The sequence below is a fragment of the Gossypium hirsutum genome, chromosome A12 (genome assembly GCF_007990345.1).
Source record: "Gossypium hirsutum isolate 1008001.06 chromosome A12, Gossypium_hirsutum_v2.1, whole genome shotgun sequence".
Lineage (NCBI taxonomy): Eukaryota > Viridiplantae > Streptophyta > Magnoliopsida > Malvales > Malvaceae > Gossypium > Gossypium hirsutum.
This window is the reverse complement of record NC_053435.1, coordinates 541,918-563,696: the sequence shown is the minus strand read 5'-3', so window position 1 is coordinate 563,696 and position 21,779 is coordinate 541,918. Positions and strand designations below refer to the sequence as shown.

General features: G+C 36.4%; 2 protein-coding genes and 1 pseudogene across 3 annotated transcripts; 2 read left to right on the top strand and 1 right to left on the bottom strand.

Moving 5' to 3' along the window:
• Window positions 1-429: 429 nt before the first annotated feature.
• On the top strand, window positions 430-3,256 carry LOC107931550 (50S ribosomal protein L24-like; annotated as a pseudogene).
• A 1,049-nt stretch (window positions 3,257-4,305) lies between these two features.
• Window positions 4,306-6,677, top strand: LOC107931543 (vicilin Pis v 3.0101). The gene is made up of 6 exons (XM_041082382.1): window positions 4,306-4,974; window positions 5,070-5,245; window positions 5,319-5,399; window positions 5,492-5,779; window positions 5,859-6,156; window positions 6,235-6,677. The coding sequence occupies exons 1-6, from the start codon at window positions 4,341-4,343 to the stop codon at window positions 6,384-6,386; spliced, it is 1,629 nt and encodes a 542-aa protein (XP_040938316.1). The 5' UTR covers window positions 4,306-4,340; the 3' UTR covers window positions 6,387-6,677.
• Window positions 6,678-17,201: 10,524 nt separating this feature from the next.
• On the bottom strand, window positions 17,202-21,305 carry LOC107931531 (type IV inositol polyphosphate 5-phosphatase 7). 2 transcript variants are annotated; one of them, XM_016863450.2, is made up of 12 exons: window positions 20,786-21,305; window positions 20,596-20,683; window positions 20,154-20,222; window positions 19,922-20,009; window positions 19,715-19,819; window positions 18,971-19,598; window positions 18,688-18,881; window positions 18,482-18,590; window positions 18,211-18,359; window positions 17,761-18,063; window positions 17,604-17,676; window positions 17,202-17,526 (listed from the first exon to the last, which is right to left on the bottom strand). In XM_016863450.2, exons 1-10 carry the CDS (start codon window positions 20,813-20,815, stop codon window positions 17,838-17,840), a joined length of 1,686 nt encoding a protein of 561 aa, XP_016718939.1. In that variant the 5' UTR covers window positions 20,816-21,305; the 3' UTR covers window positions 17,202-17,526; window positions 17,604-17,676; window positions 17,761-17,837. The 2 variants fall into 2 exon arrangements, with proteins under 2 accessions (XP_016718939.1, XP_040938315.1); XM_041082381.1 differs by lacking the exons at window positions 20,596-20,683; window positions 20,786-21,305 and having other exon boundaries at window positions 19,715-19,808.
• Window positions 21,306-21,779: the final 474 nt, after the last annotated feature.

Genomic DNA, 21,779 nt, shown 5'->3' with positions numbered 1-21,779 from the left:
TGATAAAACAAAACGTTCAGGGACTTGATATGAAACTTTCCCTTTTAGATTAATTGTTGTAAAAAGAAAAACCCTAATATGAAAGTTTTTTCTTGAAATAGCTATATCAGATACCATTAAGTAAGTTATGGACATTGAAAATAGAAAGAATGCACTAGTTCGCAAACAGGGCAGAGCCAGGGGGTTGGCAGGGGCTTTGACCCCCCTAAAATAAAAATTTTAAAAATTAGTAATGATAAAATTACATTTTGACCCCCTCAAAAATAATAAAACATTGATTTAGTCCTTTAAAACCTATAAAGATACAAATTATTAAAATTATAAAATTACATTTTTAATTTCGACATCCTGAAATTTTTTTTTTAACTTTGTCTCTGTTGGCAGAAATATTGGTGACTGAAGCTCAAAGAGGAGTTTGTTTTTGGGCTGTTTGTGATTTACCAATGTTTTTTAGTTATAGTAACTTTTTTGGATCAAGTGTTTCTGGGTATGTTTCGATCTTCAATCAGGTGGTCATACCATTCTCTCCGACGACGGTTCGCGCCAGCTCTCTCTCAGTTTATATTCGGGTTGCTTCTAGGCTTAGGGTTCTTTATATAGACTTTCGGCTTCTATCTTCTAGGCTTGGTCTTTACCCTTTGTGCTTTTATGTTTCTAATCTTTTTGAGGACCATTCCTTGATTCAATGGAATTCCCATTATTGAACCTACCCAAACAAACAGAGTGGACTCTTTTGAAAAGCCCAAAGCTGAAACCAAACGGGTTGTCAAAGAATTTTAGTTCCCAACCCGTCGGAAACCCGATAATCCATAAGGGTATAAACTTAAAACCCTAAAACCTGATATAGCAGGAGCACGATCCAGAGCTTCCGAATCATTGGCGAAAACTCCGCGCTTTAGTTCTCTGAGGTACTCTCTGCCCTTCCTTTTTTTGTTATTGTTTTTTCAGTTATCTGTTTTTGTTCTGAATTTCTGAAGCTTTGGGGGTAAAGATTAAAATGGGTTGGAAAGCAGCTGAGAAGCTTATTAGGCACTGGAAAATTCTTAGGGGTGACAATGTAAGCATCTGATTTTAAATTCCCATTTTGTTTTTAAATTCAAGATAAATTCGAACCAATTATATATATAATTGTAATGGATTGAACAGGTAATGGTAATCAGGGGCAAAGATAAAGGTGAAACTGGCATTATCAAACGCGTTATTCGCTCTCAGAATCGTGTAATTGTTGAAGGGAAAAATCTGGTTAGATTCTCTTCAAATTTTAAGATACGCGTCTTTCTCTTTTACTAGGAAGTATTAAAAAAAGAGAGTTTTTTTTTTCCTATTTTACAGGTAAAAAAGCACATTAAGCAAGGTCAAGGTCATGAAGGTGGTATATTTACTGTTGAGGCTCCACTTCATGCCTCAAATGTTCAAGTTCTTGATCCTGTTACTGGGTATTGGCTTTAATTCTGATTGTATATTTTAAATTTTTTTATTTTTTAACAAATGAAAGCTTTTTTGATGGATTACTATTGTTGTAGGAAGCCTTGTAAGGTTGGAGTTAAATATCTAGAAGATGGAACTAAGGTGAGATATCTAGAGGTATAGGAGCTTCTGGGTCGATAATTCCTCGCCCTGAGATCTTGAAGATAAGGACTACACCAAGACCTACAGTTGGTACTTCACTATGCTTTTTGTTCTTCCCCAATTTAAGTGGAATTTTTCCCCTTTTTTTCATATATATATGGCTAGCATTTCTACCTTATTTTTGGAATTGCACCAGGAAGAACTCATTGCCTATATGAATTCGAAATTCAGCTCATTTTCTATAATAATAAGATGGTCGTTGTTGTATCAGAAGGATGGAAATTGTAAACATTGTTAGTCGGTTTTCAGTTCAGTGATATTGATGAAGTGGTATTATAAGTGGTTACCTAAGAAGGCTATCAATGGAAGTTAGGACTTAGAAAACTGGTCAAAGACTCTAAATAGAACACAGTAAACTGTACCCTAAAATGTAAATTTTCAAGGACCTAGAACTTAGCTTTTTTTCTATTTGCAACAGTACATGGAATGCTTTAACAATGACTACAACTAGCTTGCCTACATAGTTGCAATTCTGGAGAAGGCTATAAATTGGAATTTAAACTAGGAACTTTGATATATATGATTCTATGTTTGTAAATATTTACCTTAAATGTTTGAGGTAAATACTCTAACAATGGCACTATGTAAATATTCCAAATTTCCTTTACATGCATACTTGGTTACCTCGTATCTTTTGTATGCTCATTGCCTATTGCTGTTATCATTGTATACTCATTTCAGTTCTTTAAATCCAATTTTTTAAAAGCTTGGATGTAGTTGATGGTTGAGGGAGAAATTCCTTCGATCACTTTGTTTTTTGGGGGGGGGGTAGTCTTGTGTGATTTGAGTTTAATTCCCTCGTTTTAAGGAATACCTGAAGGGATAGTGCATATGTCCTAATGAGTGTGTAACATATATATATATCAATCAGAGACTGTGAAGAGTTGAAATTGAAAATTTCTGTTTCTCTTCTGTTTCACCACTGCTTGTCTGTCTGTCATGGGTTCTAAATTGTCAGGTGCAAATGAAGAATACGACATGGCTTTTGGTATTGTGTGCATAAATTTCATTAAAATCCAGAAAGATGATACTTTCTTTGGCAGTTTTCCTTTTCAAAGATAGTTGTTATTACTTGTCTGTTATTTCTGCTGTGTTTAGTTGGGTCATGCTACCTTCCTGTAAGGTATCAGGTCCATTTGCACTTCTTAACCATCATTAAGAAACAGGCTTTTGTTCATAAGCATGTCATAGATAGTTGTGTAGGAAGTGGAAACCAGTGCAGCACAGTGATGTAAATTTGTTATATAAAATATTTCCTCAGTGCTCAAGTTCTGCCTATAACTTATTCCGGTTATTCTGTGTTGCAGCTGGTCCCAAGGATACTCCAATGGATCTTGTGTTGCAGAATACATACGATCCTAAAACCGGGGTGGGCATGCCTGACCTTTAAAGAACCTTGTTCAATCTCATTCGAGGCACCAAACATATGGGGCAAAGAGGCTATAGAGATATGGTCCATGGTTCAGGGGCATTTGCCTATCATCAATAATACTCTTGATCAAGGTCCGCTTCTAGAGTTTAATTTGGTTGGCAGATCTTGCAATTAAATATTTTGGATTGTATTTAAACATCCGAGGTTAAACAGTTTACTAGAGTATAGCTATTTATGGTGCCTTATTTTCTTGCATGAACCATTCAGCACTTTCTTCTTTGTGCGTTATAATGCATTTGTTAAGTTTCTCACGGTTGAAAAATGGTTATCTATGCATCTTGAATCGGCAAAATTTGACCCTAAACTCGATTTAACTGGATTTGATAATAAAAAAGATAAATCTAAACTCGAATTGATCTGAATTCAAAATTAATTTGAATTTGAAATAATTTAAATCCGAAATAATTCGAACTCGAAAAAATTAGTACTTGTAAAACTCAATCCTATTGAACTAAAATAATCTAAACTCTAATTTAACTTGAAAACATCAAAATAAATTTTCCATAAGCCTACTTTGCATCTAGCCGATTTTCGAAAAGATCATTTTGTGAGCCAAGGGTATCAACGAGGCCAAAACCTTGCGAGCTTATAATCTCACGAGCATGTTCCATGAGGCCCTTGACATAAATAGAATACCTACTACTTATATATAAAATATATTTGTTGTATTGACACGACAACACATACTCATCAAGATAAGATAACAGTAGATCAGTTAAGTTTACGGAACCACGACATTAAAATAGAATAAGACTTTCATTCTGTCCTCCGATACTTTTTGCTATCTCCCTTCCTTTTCTCGAATCTCAATTCTCTTTACCAACCGATACTCCCATCACTGTTATTTTTCTGTAACTCTCCGCCTTTCGAGTGATCCATCGTGAGTCACCACTTCGATCTTGCATCAACAAAATTAATCCATAAAACGACAACATCAAAGTCCAGATATGCAGCCTCCTACCATGTCCAACGTGGTAGTACTTTGCCATAACCGTGCGCCCACGTGAAGGCTCCGTTCTCAAGACATTATGATGCCACGCGAACGCGATCTCTCTCTCCATTCCGAACTCAAAGCGTCATCAAACAAAATGGTCCCTTCATTTTTTTCATCCCATGCAAGCCAACACCACGCGGCCTTTCAGCATTTACTAGCCTTGACACGTACACTGGACACCCGTCTCCATGCATGCACGCATTTTGCCACTCTTTCCCATCCATGCACCATATATAATCCCAATCTCCATCTCTGAAATCTCTGCACCAAGTTACACTTTTTAAAATGTCTGCCAAATCAAAGCTTTCTACACTTATTTTAACCCTGTCTCTTGTGTTTCTCTATGCCGGCTGCTTAGCCTTTGCTAAGCAAGACCCTGAGCTAAAACAATGCACCCACCAATGCAGAGTCCAGCAACAATACGATGAAAAACAAAAGGAAGAGTGTGTGAGGACATGTGAAGAGTACCACCGTGAGAAAAAGGATAGAGAGTCCCTTAAAGAAGTTGGGCAAGACCCTGATGTCGAATTTCACCCTGGCGACGGATTGAGTGAGTGCCAGAGCCGGTGCGCGGGACTAGCAGGAGAGGTGCGGCAGCTGTGCCTCTTCCGGTGCCAACAGAAATGGCGGAGAGATTATGCGAGCCGGTGGGAGGAAGAAGGCAAGAAACAGAGTAAAGAAGACGCAGAAGACGAAGGAGAAGAGGAAAAGCACAATCCTTACGTATTTGAAGATAAACATTTCTCTACTGCAATCAAGACAGGGAAAGGAAGAGTTGATCTTCTCACCAAATTCACACACAACTCGGATATTCTTCGTGGCATTGAGAATTATCGACTGGCCCTCCTTGTTGCCAGTCCAAAGTCATTCGTAGTCCCAAATCATTTCGATGCTAACGCCATATTTGTTGTCACTCAAGGTTATATGATCTTAATTTCTCTCAAATATTAATGTCATATATTAAAAGAAGAAAACTTGAAATTTTGACTGAGTTCTGCATTTTGTGCATAACAGGACGTGGAACACTCACGCTGATCCATGAAGATAAGAGAGAGAGCTTTAACATTGAAACTGGAGACATCATCTATGTTCGTGCTGGGACTCCTCTATATTTGATCAACAGAGATGACGACGAGAAACTGTTTATCGTCAAGTTATTGCAACCCATCAATCAACCAGATCATTACGAGGTGAAAAATCCACTCTTTCCCACAGTTATAAAACATAAATCATAGTCCCTAAGCTTTACTTTCCTTTCTGCAGGTATTTTATGGTGCTGGTGGTGCAAAACCAGAATCATTCTACGAAACATTTAGCACTGAAATCCTTGAAGCTGCTCTCAAGGTAAAAGTGCTGTATTTAACGTTATGTATTGAGCTTGAATGTGACCAAGTTTTGCTTATTTCTTAAAATTGTTAAAAACCATAATTAACCAGACTTCAAGAGATAAGTTGGAGAAGTTTTTCGATAAACAAGGCAAAGGACCCTTCCTCGAAGCTTCCAAAGAACAAATCGAGGCCATGAGTAGCCATGAGGAAGGCAGCAAAGGCGGTGGTTTGTGGCCATTTGGAAGTGAGTCAAAATCAGAGAGTGCATTCAACCTCTTCAGAAAGCGTCAGCCTTCACATTGTAACAGATATGGTCAGCTCTTTGAAGTTGAAGAAGAAGAATTCAAGGGCCTTAAAGACTTCGATCTCAGGGTCTCCTATGTCAACATCACCAAGGTTATTTATAATTATTCCCCCTTTGAACTATTTATAACAGGTAATGGATAGCCCAACCATGACGTTATTTTATGTTCAGGGATGTATGTCAGCCCCATTCTACAACTCAAGGGCAATAAAGATAGCCATTGTTGTGAAAGGTGAAGGATACTTTGAAATGGTATCACCTCCTGTTTCCCCCAAGTCCAGTCAGGAGGATTCAGCAGGAAGAAAGAGTGGGTCTCGTTATCAAAAGATAAGCTCACGTTTGAGATCCGACACGGTGTTCGTTGTTCCAGCAGGGCATCCTTTCGTTACAGTTGCTTCAAGAAACAATAATCTAGAGATTCTATGCTTTGAGGTCAACATAGAAAACAACGTTAGGTACCTTCTTGCAGGTAAAACAAATACACATGATCCCCAACAGTCTTCCTTTAGTTTTTGTTTTCATCTAATTGTGGTATTTCTTTCTATAGGGGAGGGGAATTATGTTCAGCAATTCGAGAAGGAAGCAAAGGAACTGGCATTCAAGAGCAAGGAAGAAGAGGTGGATAGGATCTTTGGTAACCAAGATGAGGAGTTCTTTTTCCCTGGACCAAGGCAACAAAGAGGCCGATATTATGAATGAAGATTGGGAGTTGTGGGGTTTAAGCTTTGAGGGGTTATGTGTGTGTGTTAAGATGAGGAGCTCCATGGCTGAGAGCTTAGCCGAGTAGTTTCTGTAAATGCCGAAGTTGTGAATGTTGTGAAATGGGAAAAAACTGATGCGAGAACGATGTAATTAGAGATGTTTGTAAGTTTTTGAGGTAAGATGAAACCCGAATAAGAAGAAGCCTCCTCCTCCTAGCTAATATGTAAATTATCTTTGGTTTTACGTGTTTGGGCCCATGTTTAAATAAAAACTCCAGCCTTCCAACGAGCCCAGTTCTTCTAAGCTGATTTTAAATAAATACTGCACTGCACTGCATACGGGCCAAGAATGTCCGGTTCAATTTAACTTAGATTCTCACCGTAAGGTCCACCGTAAGGTCCATAGAAACCCAAATAGACATCACATCACATCAAATAGGAACATGGATTCAATCGATGATGTAGACTGCCCCTCTCAACAACCAGATGTTAGCCAATGAAAAAAATTACTCCCTCAGATGTGATTGGAGTAGGACTATCGTAAGACCCCAAGAAGACCAGGCGTCTCGTCGGTTGCCTGCTCACATTTCTGAAAAGATGCCCTTTCCCTTTCTTCCATAGGCCGAGCGAAAGTCCCGGATGCCGCCTAAAACCCAGAGTCGAGTATGTTAAGGACATTGTGGACAACGAGGGTTGGTTTGACTATACCCTCAAAACAGAAAACCCAAATTATTATTATTGACAGCCAAAAACAAGGTTAGTGTAAGAGATCTGCAAGTGGACTTTATAAACGAAGCATGACACCAGGTGTACGCCCCAAGCATCATCCCTGCTCACTGGTAACACTGACACTACTTGTTTAACAAGCAACAAATACAAGCTTAAGATGACATCACCTCATTCTAATCTGTTTTTTTTGGTCCTTTAAATTTGTGGGATTGCATCAATTGAGTAATGGAAGGGGTTGGTTTGCTGCATTAGAATGGCGTCTCCCTAGGACAATAATAAAAGACCGAGTCACAAGGTGTTATGTTGTTGTCAAGCGTGGGGGAATGCAGTTTTGTCAGGTCTCAAAAGAACCTCCATTCCAGTTTTCACTTTGGGTTCGATCTTTCAGGTAAAAAAATATATACATATATATTCCCCTTGCTGCAATCTCAATTGCAGCATGCACTTGGGTTATGCTCTATCATCAAAAGTAGCTTTTGCACTTTGATAGTTTGGGCCATTGAACCATGTTGGTCGTGCACTCATGCACTGGTGGCCCTATTGCTCGGACATAGACATTTTTACTTAGTTAAACGACCATTAAGTTGGCCTGTTTGCTGCATTTTAGTGAAGGGCAATTTTCCCCGTGCACACAAGCTTTCACGCATAGCATGATTATGCGTATCCCACATGCAGCATCTGCCCCCACGTTAATTTTCATGCCCAAAAAAAAAAAATCAATTTTGCATTATTCAATAATTCAATATCGAAAAACACCCAAATTGTACGGTCCCTCTCAGTGGATGACGTCAAGTGTGGATCACGTGGCAGAGGGGAACCCATCCCACCTCCCCTGGCGGCCTCAGAGACATATGAAGAAAGCCAAGTTAGCATGCTTAAGCAACGGGTGCGGTACGAGTCAGAGGCAGAGGCGTGCTTTTTTGGCCTTTGCATTTTGCTTTGTGTTCCTCCAAGGATGACGATATCAATGGCATTCTGAAACGTGGGGTACCCCCTCAAAGGCTGTCAGGCTTTGAGGGCTGCCATGATCCCTGGGCCTTAATATGTTCCACAGTCTATCGAAATTTACCCAAAAAAGGTTATGATATTTGGTATTTAAAGAAAATAAATTCGTTGGGTTTGCTTTTGAGATGTTTGTGTAGTTGTAATAGGATGAATTTACTATTAGTAATGAAATAGGAATCAACCCAATAGATTGATTATGCAATTCTAAAAGCTTTCTCAGAATTGTTTAGTGACTAATTTTTCCCAAATCAACAAGTAAAAGTTGTGATTTAAATTTAATTTATCCATTAGTTTATGTAATTTTATTTCTATATTGCAACCTTACTATGATCTAAATCACCCTACTAATAAACCTTTCTCCTGAAATCTTAATTGGGAAATTGTCAAGTGCATGTGCACCAAATCTTGGTGTTTTATTAGGGTGTTTGAAGAATTGTAACCCAAAACTATTTATCTTTAGTACCAGAAAGCTGGTAGAGAAAGCAGCAATGGCATATCTAACCCAATATCTATTAGGTCAAGTGGTTAAAAGTTCAATATTTCTTAAATAAAGCTTTGAATTCGAGTCTTGTAAATAAGAAAAAAAAACAATATTGAAAGAGTTCTTCACCCGTATAGGAGTGTGACCCCTATCTTAGTGACCCAAATGTTGGGAAAATGAAATGATGGTAACTATATAGCTTTTATATAAAGCCTAAGGTGTGTTGAAGGATATTGACAAAGAAAGAGCTCTCTTTGGCGCTTACTTTCCAGTAACTGTCCTCTGCCTTAGATAGCTACTTCACATAGCACATTAATTCAGACATGTTGGTGAATTAAAGTGATAAAGTAATATACATACATAGATTGATAAATCATCTTCAAAATCAAAACATATAGTAGCAGTAAGACACTTTCATGCTGGAAATTAAGGAACAAAAAAGAATACTAAAACAAGAAAAGAAAACGAAAGAGGGGCCCCGTTTCCCATCCATAAAAACGGGGTACTTCATATGTATTGTTGTTTGTAACTCTGGGTTGAATGAATTGATCAGGCTTTATGGGATTCTCTTTCAAGTTTCAATTGTAAAAAACGTCCAAACATGTGGTTTTAAATCTTACAATATCACCCAAATTTGAAGCCTGAAAATTCCCAGAGCTGAAAAAGAAAGTGTAATGTAGTGTTGGTATCAGATCAAAAATCCAGGTTTGAAAATCTGTAAAAATCATCAGACTCTGGGCAATGGAAAGCTATTTTTCCTCAGGAGTTGAACCCCACACCCTATCCAAAATGGGCCCTCTTTATCATATCTTGAAAATGATTTTATTCATAAAGAATCTTCTGTTTCATGTCTTCTCCTCATTGTTTATATAACTTTCAAGATTATTTATTATTCACTGTGTGAAAAAAATACAAATTGTATTAATATCAGTAAAAATATAATTTTTTTAACCAGTTGACTCTTTATTGTAACCTTGATGGGTTAAAAAAACAAAAGACCTTCAGTTTCATAAATTTGTTGGTTCTGATCTCTGACACCTGCCAAAGGTTTGGTTTAGTCCAAGCCAAATACAGCACAAAATGGCAGCAAGCAAATCACCAATTCAACTGCAGGCTTTAAGGGTTTTTTTTTGTTTTTTGTTTTTTAATATCATAGCTAAAATTTGCATTCACAAATTCTTATAACTCTATCTTATGAGTTTTACCAACTTTGCAGAGTAACTTACGAACTAAAGAACTGCGAGAATCAAATCATACCGATCAAGATTCAAAAACCCTCCCAGACCCATGATAAGACGAGCACACATTGTAGGGACTACAGGTCTAACAAAGGTGGCATATCCATAAACCATATTAACTAATAGAGCAACCCACTCTTAAATTAATAAAATATTATTAAGATAAGTATTAAATTATATTTAATATTAAATTATTAAAATAATATTTTTTGAATTGTTAATCTGAAATTATATTCTCTTTTAGAGTCCCAATAGAAATGTAACACTTCTACTGCTCAACCACCAAAGATCAACTACCGTCAACTACTGAAACGCCGCTGTCGCAGTCGTTGGCACCGCCATGTCTGGCGATGCAGGTACGACACCTTTACAGCACCTCGAGCAGGTTCGGTTACTGTCAATTCGATTAGGGTCAGTGACGACCTGACCAGTCTGGTCTAGCCACCGGTTAGACTGTCGGCCTAGTTTCACGTACCAGACTCGGTTAGACCAGTTTTTTGAGTCTTGGTATCGGTTCTAGGCTCTTGAGCTTAATTTATGATCTCAGGTCCAATTTTCAAGTTCAATTCCTTATTGGGCCAATTATCTAACTTGAACATTAATTTTCAAAAATATCATATTAATTTTAATTAATTTGATTAATTTAATTTTACTTGATCAAAATTAATTTTTTCAAAAATCGCTTTGATTTTTCAAATTAATTTTTCAAAAAAATTCTTTAATCAAATTTTCTAGTTGAACAATTCTCACGACCACCAAATTTAATTCCACATAAAATAAATCGACTTAATTAAATTATTCCAAAGTCGTAGAATTTTCTTCTGATTCAAATTTAATTCGATCGAGCTTTTATTGAGCTAGCGGAGGGACCAATCAGACATACAATTAAGCTCTAGTAATTGCAATTATGCCCAGAATTATCGTTCCAATAATTTACAATTACTTAAAAATGTAGTCAGCCTACAAGAAGTACAATAATTGAAAACTACTTATTTTATACTCTTTACGAAAACAATTCATCCAACTGTTTTGTCCAATGACCTCGTCATGTGTGTGTTACCCTCATATGATATCATTGATTCCTTTGAGTTAAATTCGTTCACTCAATACAATCCTATTTTATTTCATTGTCACCATTGTGTCTTCTTAATGATTAATATGATCACTGTCAACAAATGACTGTGATAAATTGCTCGTTCAAAAATAAGTAACCCATGACTACGTTCCATATTTATCAATCAACACAATGCCAATGAGAGGATATCATTAACTCTTTAATTGAGCTATGAATTCCACTGTTGTTAGAAAAGGTATGCCATACACAAGTCATATACCCAATATACCGGCTATGGGCTTGATCATCTTTACAGCACATGAGTTACATATGCATGGTCAGTGACTAACTCAGGATTTAGGTAAATCACATCATGAACATCACAAGTGAATTAATTCACAAACGGATTTAGAATTAATTCATCTTGGGTCCTGTTCAATGTATCATTCTACCAATAAATGCATCTATACCTCTACTCGTAGAGTCAACTGCTTCGATAGCCAAAACTAGCCGTATCCCCAATTGAAATTATAAACGACATAATAATCCTTCTAAGTGTTTGAACCAAATGCTCACTTTGATTCTTTTACGTGATTATGGACTCATTTAAATTATCTACTAAAATAAGTTGTCTTTCTTGCAATGTAAACATTCTTACAATGCCACTTATCTACAGTTTGAACTTAGACAATTAATGAGCTAATATTTACTTGTCACAATTTCGCTATGCATGCAAAATATAAAAGAAAGAAATACAAAAGACATAATAGTAAAATGTGCAATTAACTTTATTTATTTATTTATCGTTTAAATAAATAGAAAACAGTTACATGTTTACTACAATATATACACATTTTCCAATAGATAGACCAGTTCATAAGAAAGTAATTGGTGTTAAATGAGTGTTCAGAACCAAGATGAATCCTAATAGATGTGTCAATAGATATAAAGCGAGGTTGGTTCCGAAAGGGTTTAGCTAGCCACATGGAGTCGACTTCACTGAAACTTTTGCCCCTGTTGCAAGGTTAGACACCATATGACTACTAATAACTCTTACAACTCAAAATAGCTGGAAGATACAACAAATGGATGAAAAGTCAGCCTTCCTAAATGGCTTTGTGAAGGAAGAAATTTACGTCGAGCAACCACAACATAGTACCTGGATACGAGGCCAAAGTATACAAACTACACAAAGCATTGTATGGCTTGAAGCAAGTACCAAAGGCGAGATATGAAAGAATTGACAATCATCTGAAAGAAATGAATTTTGAAAGAAGCACTAGCGAACCCATTTTATATGTAAAGAAAACTGGTAATGAAATACTTCTAATTATTTCATTATATATTGATGATTTACTTGTGATTGGCAGCAATAACAAACTAGTTATTGTATTAAAGGATCAAATACAAGACAAGTTTGAAATGTCAGACAGGTGAAATGACATACTTCCTTGGTCTGGAGGTAAATCAAGCTAGTGATACAATCTTCATAAACTAGAAGGGGTTCACGATAAAAATCTTGCGAAGATATAGCATAGAAAATTGTAAACCTGAGAGCACTCCTATTGCTCAAGGTGAGAAGCTCACCAACAATGAAGATGTTGAGAAGGTTGATGTAACGCCCCAATTTTTGGGAATTTTGTGAATGTTGGCAAAATTTCATGCTTTGATTTTGTCATTTGTGAGTGAAATTATGAAATAGGACCTATGTGAAAATGTTTGAAAATGTTATAGGCTAATTTGTAGTGGCCAAATAAATAGTAGTGCAAAATAGGAGGATTTGCATGTCAAACCTCCCATTTTACATGAAGTGGCCGGCCATCATGTTGTTGTAGACAATATGAGCACTTGATATCCATAATTCATGGTACAAATTGATAATGGGTTAGGTAAATGTTCCATGATAATGGATTAGGTAAATATTCCATGATAATGGGTTAGGTAAATGTTCCATGATAATGGTTTAGGTAAATGTTCCATGATGGGCATTTCATGTCTTTTGTATTAAAGAATTAAATGGATGAAATATAAAATTTTATTAAAAGAAAAAGGGGTGAAAAGAACAAAGTTTTGTCCATCTTTGTTCATCATAGCCGAAAGTTAGAGAAGAGAAAGGAGAGGAGAAAGCTCTTGAATGTTCGGTCACTTGGGGAAGAAAATTGAAGGTAAGTTCATGGTAGTTTGCTTCTATCTTGATGTTCATGAGTTCTTCTTGATTCTACCTTAACTCTTGAAGCATATTTTGGTTTTTAGTTGTGTTGTGAGCATTTAGTCATGAATTAAAATGAAGGAAATGGTTGTTGTTTCATGTTCTTTTGATGAAAAATGGAAGATAGGTGAAGTTGAGCCAAACAAATGAGCATGTATGTACCTTAGATGCTAAGGGGAAAAATCAGCTAACATGTTGTGCTTTAAAATGATGAAATGGAGATTATACTTAAGTAAAATCATAGATATGCGATGATTGATTGGTGATATACATGTTTAAATAACAAGCATGCAAGTTAGGTGTGAAAGAGTGATTTGGTAATAAATCTGCTTGGGACAGCAACAATAACGTGACTTTGGAAAATCACCATAAATTGTGGGAGATGAGTTAGAAGCTGCATAAATTATGTAATTAAAGCTTAATGAGTCTAGTTTCAAATGGAATAAACGAGAACATATTTTGAATTCTGTACAATGAGAAATTTGATTCGAAATGAAGAGTGGTCAGATTAGTCAAACAGTGAAACATGGGAAACTTTAAGAAAAATCTGGTATTGATTGGCCATACCAAAAATTCTGAAAATTTTATGGATAGAAGATATATGAGTCTATTTTCAGGAAAAATTAATGGCACTTGATTTGGAGTTTCGTAGCTCCAGTTATAAATGATTTAGTAACTGTTGCTCAGGAAGACAGCTTGCAGTGAAATTATGATTATGTGGTAAACACTGACAAAAATTTGTTAATGAGTTGCTTATTGATTTCTTATAAGCTTACTCTGATCTGTAGGTGTGGTTGGCCGAATATTGTAAGGGGTTAATACGTAGTTCGTATTTTAATAGTTAGATTAACGTGTTAGTAATCCAATTGTAGGTGGTTCGTGTGTGGATCTCGTCAGCATATCGTCGCAAACAGGTGTGTAACTAACACCCTCTTATAGACTAGATCGACAAAAGCCGAAAAGCTGGTATTTTGAGAACTTGCGAGTGTACGAATGCTCGTGAGATTAATAGTTTGATGTATATGGTAAATTAAAGTGATAAGACTGCAGAGTGCGCGATTCTGTGCATTTCGATGTTTTTGGGCTTAATGGGCCAAAAACGGGATAATGGGCCAACGGGCCCAAGTCGGTAAGAAAATGCGGTAAGTGTTTCTGATCGTATGTAAATGTCTATGATATGCATGAAAACCTTAAGAATAGTTAAATTACTTGAATACCCCTATGTATGGAAAATTACTGTTATACCCCTAGGTGCAAAATTACCACTATACCCCTAGGGTTACTTTTGACTGAAAAGCATGACGATCTGATTCTGTATGATGTATGCCATGATTATATATCTGTTGCATAGGGACATGGGTTATATTATGGAGGAAGCGTCCTGGTGGCTATACCACAATTATCTGATCTGGTGGCTCTGCCACATATATCTGTTCTGGTGGCTATGCCACGATTATCTGATCTGGTGGCTCTGCTACATATATCTGTTCTGGTGGCTCTGCAACAATATCTGTATCTGGTGACTTCGTCACAATATCTGGCAGCCTCACTACGATTTCTGTGGTGTGTAGCGGTTGGGTGGGTCGAGTAGTCTCCCCATATGGTGTAAGGCTGGTACGGGGGTGTTATGGATGAATCTGGGTTGGGATTTCTGCATTCATGTAATATCTGTTCTGATCTGTTATGGGCTTATGGGCTTTATTCTGAATTCTGTTCTGGGCTAAGGCCAACTTATTCTATTTCTGTGGTTTCAGCTGATATAGGCTATGGTTGGGTTAATTTACAAACTAAGTTTCCCCAAACTCACCCCTTTTTATTTTCATCCACGCAGGTAATCCCCAACCATAGTGGGCTTGGAGCTGTGAGGGAATTCGTAGTGGCCACCCGTTCTGAAAGTTTGATTTTTCTTCTGGTGAACTGGACATCCTTTTATTTACGTTGAAGTTTTGGGTTTTTAAATGTAATAAGGCCGCTTAATTATTTTTAATGGTTTTAATATGTATTACTAAGATAGGTATTACTTATTTTAACTGTTGAAATTGGATAGCTTTAGGGCGCGTTTTTAAAAACAACAATTGATTTCAAAATAACACGACAACAAGCAAAGCTTCCGCAATGAAAGTATTTTCCAAAATTAATCACTTTTCCTAAAAATGACTTAATCAAATCGGTTTCCTAGAAATATCCATGACGTTAAGGTGTGGCAATGACGGTATGCATGTCTAGGATTGGATCCGAAGGGAGCTTGGTACTTAAGCAGTCCGATGGACTCACCACCTCTTTTCCGGTTTCCTACCTCGTGCACAGCTTCCATTCACTTTAACCTATAATGAAAGTATCTTTTAAAACACTAATTAAGTAAGTTTTTCTAGATCAACAATATAAAATGTTTTGAACGCTTCGATGTGGCATGTCGGATCAGATCATAACGTCTGGGCCGGGTTTGGGGTGTTACAGTTGATGAAACAAGCTACAGAAGTCTAGTAGGATGTCTGCTTTACTTGACAGCATCCAGACCCGAAATATTGTTCACTGTAAGTCTGTTATCCAAATACATGTATTGTTGTAATGTGAACCATTTCAAGGTACCCAAAAGAGTCTTGCGATATGTGAAAGGAACTCTTAAGTTATGGAGTAAAGTTTATAAAGGAAAAAAAAAGCTCAAGTTACTTGGTTATTCAAACAGTGATTGGGTTGGATATATGGAAAACATGAAGAGTACTTCATGCTATTTCTTTACTCTAGGATTGAATGTGTTTGTTGTAGCTCAAAGAAGTAAGAAACAGTAGCACAGTCAATTGTTGAAGTTGAGTATGTTGCAGCTGCAGCTGCTGTGAATCAAACTATCTGGTTAAAGAAACTGCTGAATGATTTGAACTTAAAACAAGAAGAAACAACAAAGATTAAGTGTGTTAATCAATTTACTGTTGCAATTACAAAAAATCCAATGTTCCATTGAAGAACAAAACACTTCAAAATCAAGTATCATTTTGTGAAAGAAGTGGAACAAGCCAAGGAAGTCACATTGGTTCACTACAATTCGCAAGATCAGTTAGCTGATATTTTAACAAAACTTATTGGGAAAATGAGGTTTGAAAAGTTGTGTTATGATATTAGGGTTCACAACATGAAGGCCAATAAGGAGTGTTGTAAAATGGCCATCCATGCAAACCCAGACTTCAACACTGCAAGCTCACCATATCTGGGAGCTCATCAACACTGCAAGCTCCTTACCCTGCAAGTTGCCAACTTGCTAATTTGCACTGAAACAGTGATGATTTTTTATTAGACGTTTTGATTGCTGATTAGGTTGAAATCAACCAATAAGAAAGCAAGTTAACTGAATCTATTTGCAAGACTAGGCCAAGTTGTAATTATTTTCAGTTTATTTAATCTTTCTTGTTCCTGTAGACATTGTAATAAGTTAATGAAACAGTTGATCACAAGTTGATCTTTCATCAAAATTTTTTTTTCTTTTTGCTTCTTTTTCAATCCTTCATAAAAAATCCAACACACGTGAGACTTTGAGAAGGGCCAGCAGCGCCCTTTATAAGACTCCTAAAATCAAGATTTGTGGTCTTCTCTCCTTCTAACCACCTTTCTTCCGCCTAAATACTCGTAACATTTCGTACAACTCCCCATTCACCGAGTGAACCATTACCAACCATCATGATCCTTATTGGGTATCAATAGAGTTAAAAAAAGCTTCAATGCTTCGTTATAATAATAGCTGAAGCAGGGCCAATAGGTGGGGCTAGTGAAATCTGAAACAACAGAGGCATTATAAACTTGCCTCTTTTTCTTTTCTTTTTCATTTTTGTTTTTCTGTTTCCTTGAATGAAGTAGATTTCAGGCTTTGTTGGGATTCATTTGTCTTTTGCAAAAGTCAAGGTCTTTCATGCATTAAATAAATAAACCAAATGAACCAAAAGTTTAATCTAATTTATTCAATATATCTCAAATTTATTTATCTCAGCAAAGTATTATCTTTTTCCTTTCTTCCTGGCTTTTTTTTCCCTTTTACTTTTTGAGTTCAGCTCACAGTTTGTAAACTAAAAGAAAATAAAAAGTAATGATAGAAATAATCAAATTCAAAGTTGAAACAAAACTAGTTTCTCTTTTTATATCAGTAAAATGATTAGCAGCAACAGTAAAAGAAGGTTTACATAAATCAAAACTTGTTCTTTTTTATCCACTAGTAATGAGCATCCATCATATCTTCAGCTTCCAGACTTTTTTTATCTTCCATCACTTGTGCAAAAAGTAAGTGCCAATTCATTATTGTTTTTTTTTTTCCATTGAAAAGAATCTTAAAAGAAAAAAAAAAGTCATATGTTAAATCAGTTTCCAATGGTAGTGAATCAATGACATGCCACGATCTTCTGGAGTTCGGGAATTTATTGACAATATACAGATTAGAACCTGTTGCAATGTAGTGAATTAGACAAATGAATTTAGGATATGAAGTTACATCGAAACTGTTAAAAGTAAAGACCAACCTTCTTTCAGATTGCTGTCGATGGTACGTGTTCATCGCCACCATGGTATAGTTTCCACAAGGCATTTACTCACCTGTAAGATGGGACCATTTAAGAACAAGCAATAGATTTTCTTTAGTCCAAGTATTTATTTAGTTATTTTGTACGGATGGATTACCTTGTACAGCCATGCAGTTAATACTGAGTCAAGTCTTCCGGGAAGTGTAGCATGGAATGAGGACTGTCAAAAAACTCTCAAAAGAAACTGAGTTCTGTATATCCATGTGACACTGGCAACAGCTCTTCAACCTCAACCCTGGCACTGGAACAACTCATGCTTTTCCTGATTCGATTATGGCTAGTAGACTCGACCTCTGCTGAAAATGCACTATAAACGGGCCTATGGTCCGAGAACTTGGACTCTCCACGAACGTAAGATATCTGATAGAGGCCTCTTCCATACCACAGTATACGATCACACCTTCACAGATATCAGGTTGATTACTTGCTCGTTTTATGATTATTATAAGATCAAATAGTTCATTATGAAAGCAAAATCATGTCACAATTTCCTATATTACGTATATTATTTTAGAATATTGAACATAAATTACATGATTCTGATTACCATGCAGGAGTTCTTCGCTTCTTCTTTGGACGCCTATCCTCCCCGGCATATCTGTCTGAATTATTCGAGAACTTGTATGTAGGAGGGAAATGTATTTTGCCTTCATTCCATCCCTCGAATACACGGCCACGCCTCTGCTCTATTCGAAGCTGGAATACAACAGTTTTTTAGATTCAGCAATTGAATTCTCATAGGAAATAAGAACAGCGCAAAGCTCCATAAAAAATGAAACATGAATATATAGGATCAAATAAAAAGGATAAGGACATGCCTGGTCATTCTCTAATAGTGATTTCCAATTGCGCATCTCAACTAGAGCCTTTGCACAACGGTAGGACAAAGCGATCCGATAATTCAAATCCCCAAGCCATATAATACGACTGTGCCAAGATATTCAAAACATAAAGTTTATACCGAAGTTATGACATTAATTTGACAAGCATTAATATGGTCGAAATTTAACATATAAAGGCTTACTCGTGCTCTAGAATCGTTTGGGGAGAATTATCATATCCCATTCCATGAACCCTGGGAAACCTTGTCTTTCTGAGGATCTCCATAACATCAGAGTTTCTTCGCAGCTCATCACCCTCCTTTTGCCCTGAGGTTAAATGACTACAGACGAAGCAAAAGCTGGTTCGATGCAAAAACATGCTAATAGATATAGAACCCTGCAAAACCAAAGAAATGAGCATGCTTCCTTATTCTTAGTTTAACAAAATCTCTCAAATCAAAAAGTTTTTAACAAGCAAAGGTGTACCTTGTTTCCAAGATAACCCATCAATCCTCTACCAACACAGGACACTTTCAAGTTGCGAACATAGTCTCTAAGATCACTCTTCACCCATACCGTTAGAAATATCCCTACCATTTGCTTGCTGGCAACCAGACAGTACCTTGAATGCGCCATGTGTCTATTGCTTCCCTCTAAGGCAAAAGATCCACCATAGGACATTGGAGAATATTCGGTATACTGAGCGTTGCTTGGTGAATCTCCAGGGCCATTCTCATCATCAGAGGAACCCCATCTGAAGTTAGGGTCATAATCACTCGGTCTATGACCAAAAATAACCCGATCACAAACACTGAAGCGACAGTCAAGCCTCGGTTGAGGCATTGCCATGTCGTTATCCATTCTCATGCTACGACTCAAGGATTGAAATGATCGGCGGTGAAAGAAAGATGAAGCTTCCTGTCTCGTTGATCCTTCAAAGTCCGCATCCAGTTCAACAAGTGGATCAGGGATTGGTGAAGGTGTGTGGAAGCCACCACTGGTACCAGGAAGGCTATTCAGAGTCTTCCTAATGAGAGCTAACCATTTCCTGGCCGGTTCATTGTCTTCAGTGCCCAAAACATTACCAGCATTTAAAGGAACAATCTCTTGAAACCTAGAAGGCCAAATAAAGGGATCAAAAAAAGGCTTCTGTCAATTCCATAAAGCTTGTTTGTTCATAAGAATAGACACATTGAGATGTAAGAATAAATCCAGACCGGTTTCGCATACCCGAGAACATAAATGTCAGCAGGAGGAGAGGTAGGAAGCCAATCTTCAAGATTCAAATAACTAGGAGGAGACTTTCCAGCCACATTCCATGTAGCTACAAAAATCCTATGCCATTATGGAAATAAAGAAACATATTGTAAACCAAATCCTATTGAGAAACAACTCAACACCAGAAAACAATTAAGATTTAAGAATGCAACAACATACTTATAATTATGCACATCCGTAAACTGAGAGACGTCGGGATCAATTTTACTTCGTCGAACTCGGTCCGAATACCTCTTGCTCAATCTCTCTAGCATCCATGTAAAACATAAAATTTGGTAAGGATTGAAACAATATTAGAATTTTAGTATTGGTTAATTGAACATTAGATAAAATGGGAAAGATGTGGTCCAAAAACAATGACTATAGTGGAGTCTGATTTCCAAATCCAAACCTGTTTTGCTTTTCTTGATAGTGCATGCCTCCCTATCTGAGAAGTTGTGCCCCCAATCTTCATCAACACCTGAAAAAGATGAACTACAAAGCTGTTAAAGCTGCTATCTGTCTCTCTCTCTCTTCTCTACTGTCTTAGTAGAGTATCAATTTCTAATATTCAAACACCATAAAAAACAGATAATATGAATTTTAGAAACAGGAAGAAAACAACGATTGGATCTTGAACTGCAAATGGCAAGCATCAAACCTCTCACTGAAATTCAAAACCGAACTTCATTTTTTTTTTGTATAAAACCAAGGGTAAAAATCATAGAGTTAGAATAATGCAAAAATTTATCTTTGTTCTTGGCATATAAATTATAAAAGGCTAAAGGTTCCAAATCCAAGATCCAAATGTATAATCTTAAATACTAAAAAGGCTTAAAATCCAATCAGATCACCTCCATAATCAACTTCATCTGCATGAAAGTCCTCAGCTTTATTCTTGATATTGAACCACTTCTTGACCAATGTCTTGGGCCATGAAAGCTTCATCAGGGAAATATACAGTCAACATCAATCTTGTACTTTAACATAAAATGAAATCAAATGAGTTTCTGGCTTGTCTCAGACAAAAAAGAAGAAAAAAACCTTGCTCTTCTTGGAGTTTCCATCTCTCATTGTTTCACAGCTTTCATATAGCCTATCCAAATTTGTAAGCAATGAATGTTGTTTTATGAAGTTGCTTCTATTGGTTCAACTATTTACTTGATATTCTCAGCTAAAACCAACAGACTAATACAAAAGTTGGGAAAAAAAAAACAACCTTGAAAACAGGTCTTTTCAGGAAAATAATGGGAAGAAAAGTGGGCTAATTTTGAGTGACAGCTGAGGAGAAAACAAGGGTAAACCTCTGTTCCCTCAGGAAATGAAGAGAAAACAAGTTCTTAAATAATCAGCATTACTATTTCATTTTCAACAAGGTGAAAAACCAAAAGTACACTGAAATTCACTTGCAAGTCTTTTCAGCTCAGCTGGAGAAGACAAAGACAGAAACAGAGAGGGAAAAAAGAAGAAGAAGAAGAAAACTGAAGAAGAATTGAAAGTGAAACGAACAGAGAGGGACAACAACTTAAGCTAGGAAATGAAAATAAGAGATTCTGAGCTTAGAACAAGACAATGTAGGAACATATAAAAGGAGAGATAAAGAAGAAATAGAAAAGATGGTTCTTTTTGGGCTTAATATATTAGATTAGCCCCTAAATTTGGAAACTTTTCTCAAATTAGCCTTGAAACTTTTTTTATTATCAAATTGGTCCCTAATTTGTCATCTGTTACACAAATTGGTTCCTATGGTGAACACCATTAGCTTTTCAATGCTTAATATATAGATTGGCCCCTAATATTTTTTCGGATCATATTGGTCTTTAATGTTGGCATTTGTTACGTCGATTAATCCTACACTAACATAATTTATTTTTGAAGAATTTGCTGATGCAAATAAGTATAGGGGAGACATGAGGAGAAATAAAGAGATAACACTAGGATTTATATTTAATCATTCTTGAAAAAAAAAACTTAAAAATTTGAAAAAAAAATCAATTTTCTTTTAATTTTTAAGAGATATTATAAATTATAAAAATAC

Bases quoted from the DNA above. Each gene is read 5' to 3' on its own strand.
- LOC107931531 (XM_016863450.2), bottom strand. From the start codon at position 20,815: ATGAGAGATGGAAACTCCAAGAAGAGCAAG. The intron at 19,599-19,714 runs GTATGCGAAACC...TTGGCCTTCTAG, and splicing joins GCTGACATTTATGTTCTCGG to GTTTCAAGAGATTGTTCCTT. The intron at 18,064-18,210 runs GTAATCAGAATC...ATATCTGTGAAG, and splicing joins AAGCGAAGAACTCCTGCATG to GTGTGATCGTATACTGTGGT.
- LOC107931543 (XM_041082382.1), top strand. From the start codon at position 4,341: ATGTCTGCCAAATCAAAGCTTTCTACACTTATTTTAACCCTGTCTCTT. The intron at 5,246-5,318 runs GTGAAAAATCCA...TCCTTTCTGCAG, and splicing joins ATCAACCAGATCATTACGAG to GTATTTTATGGTGCTGGTGG. The intron at 6,157-6,234 runs GTAAAACAAATA...TTCTTTCTATAG, and splicing joins CGTTAGGTACCTTCTTGCAG to GGGAGGGGAATTATGTTCAG.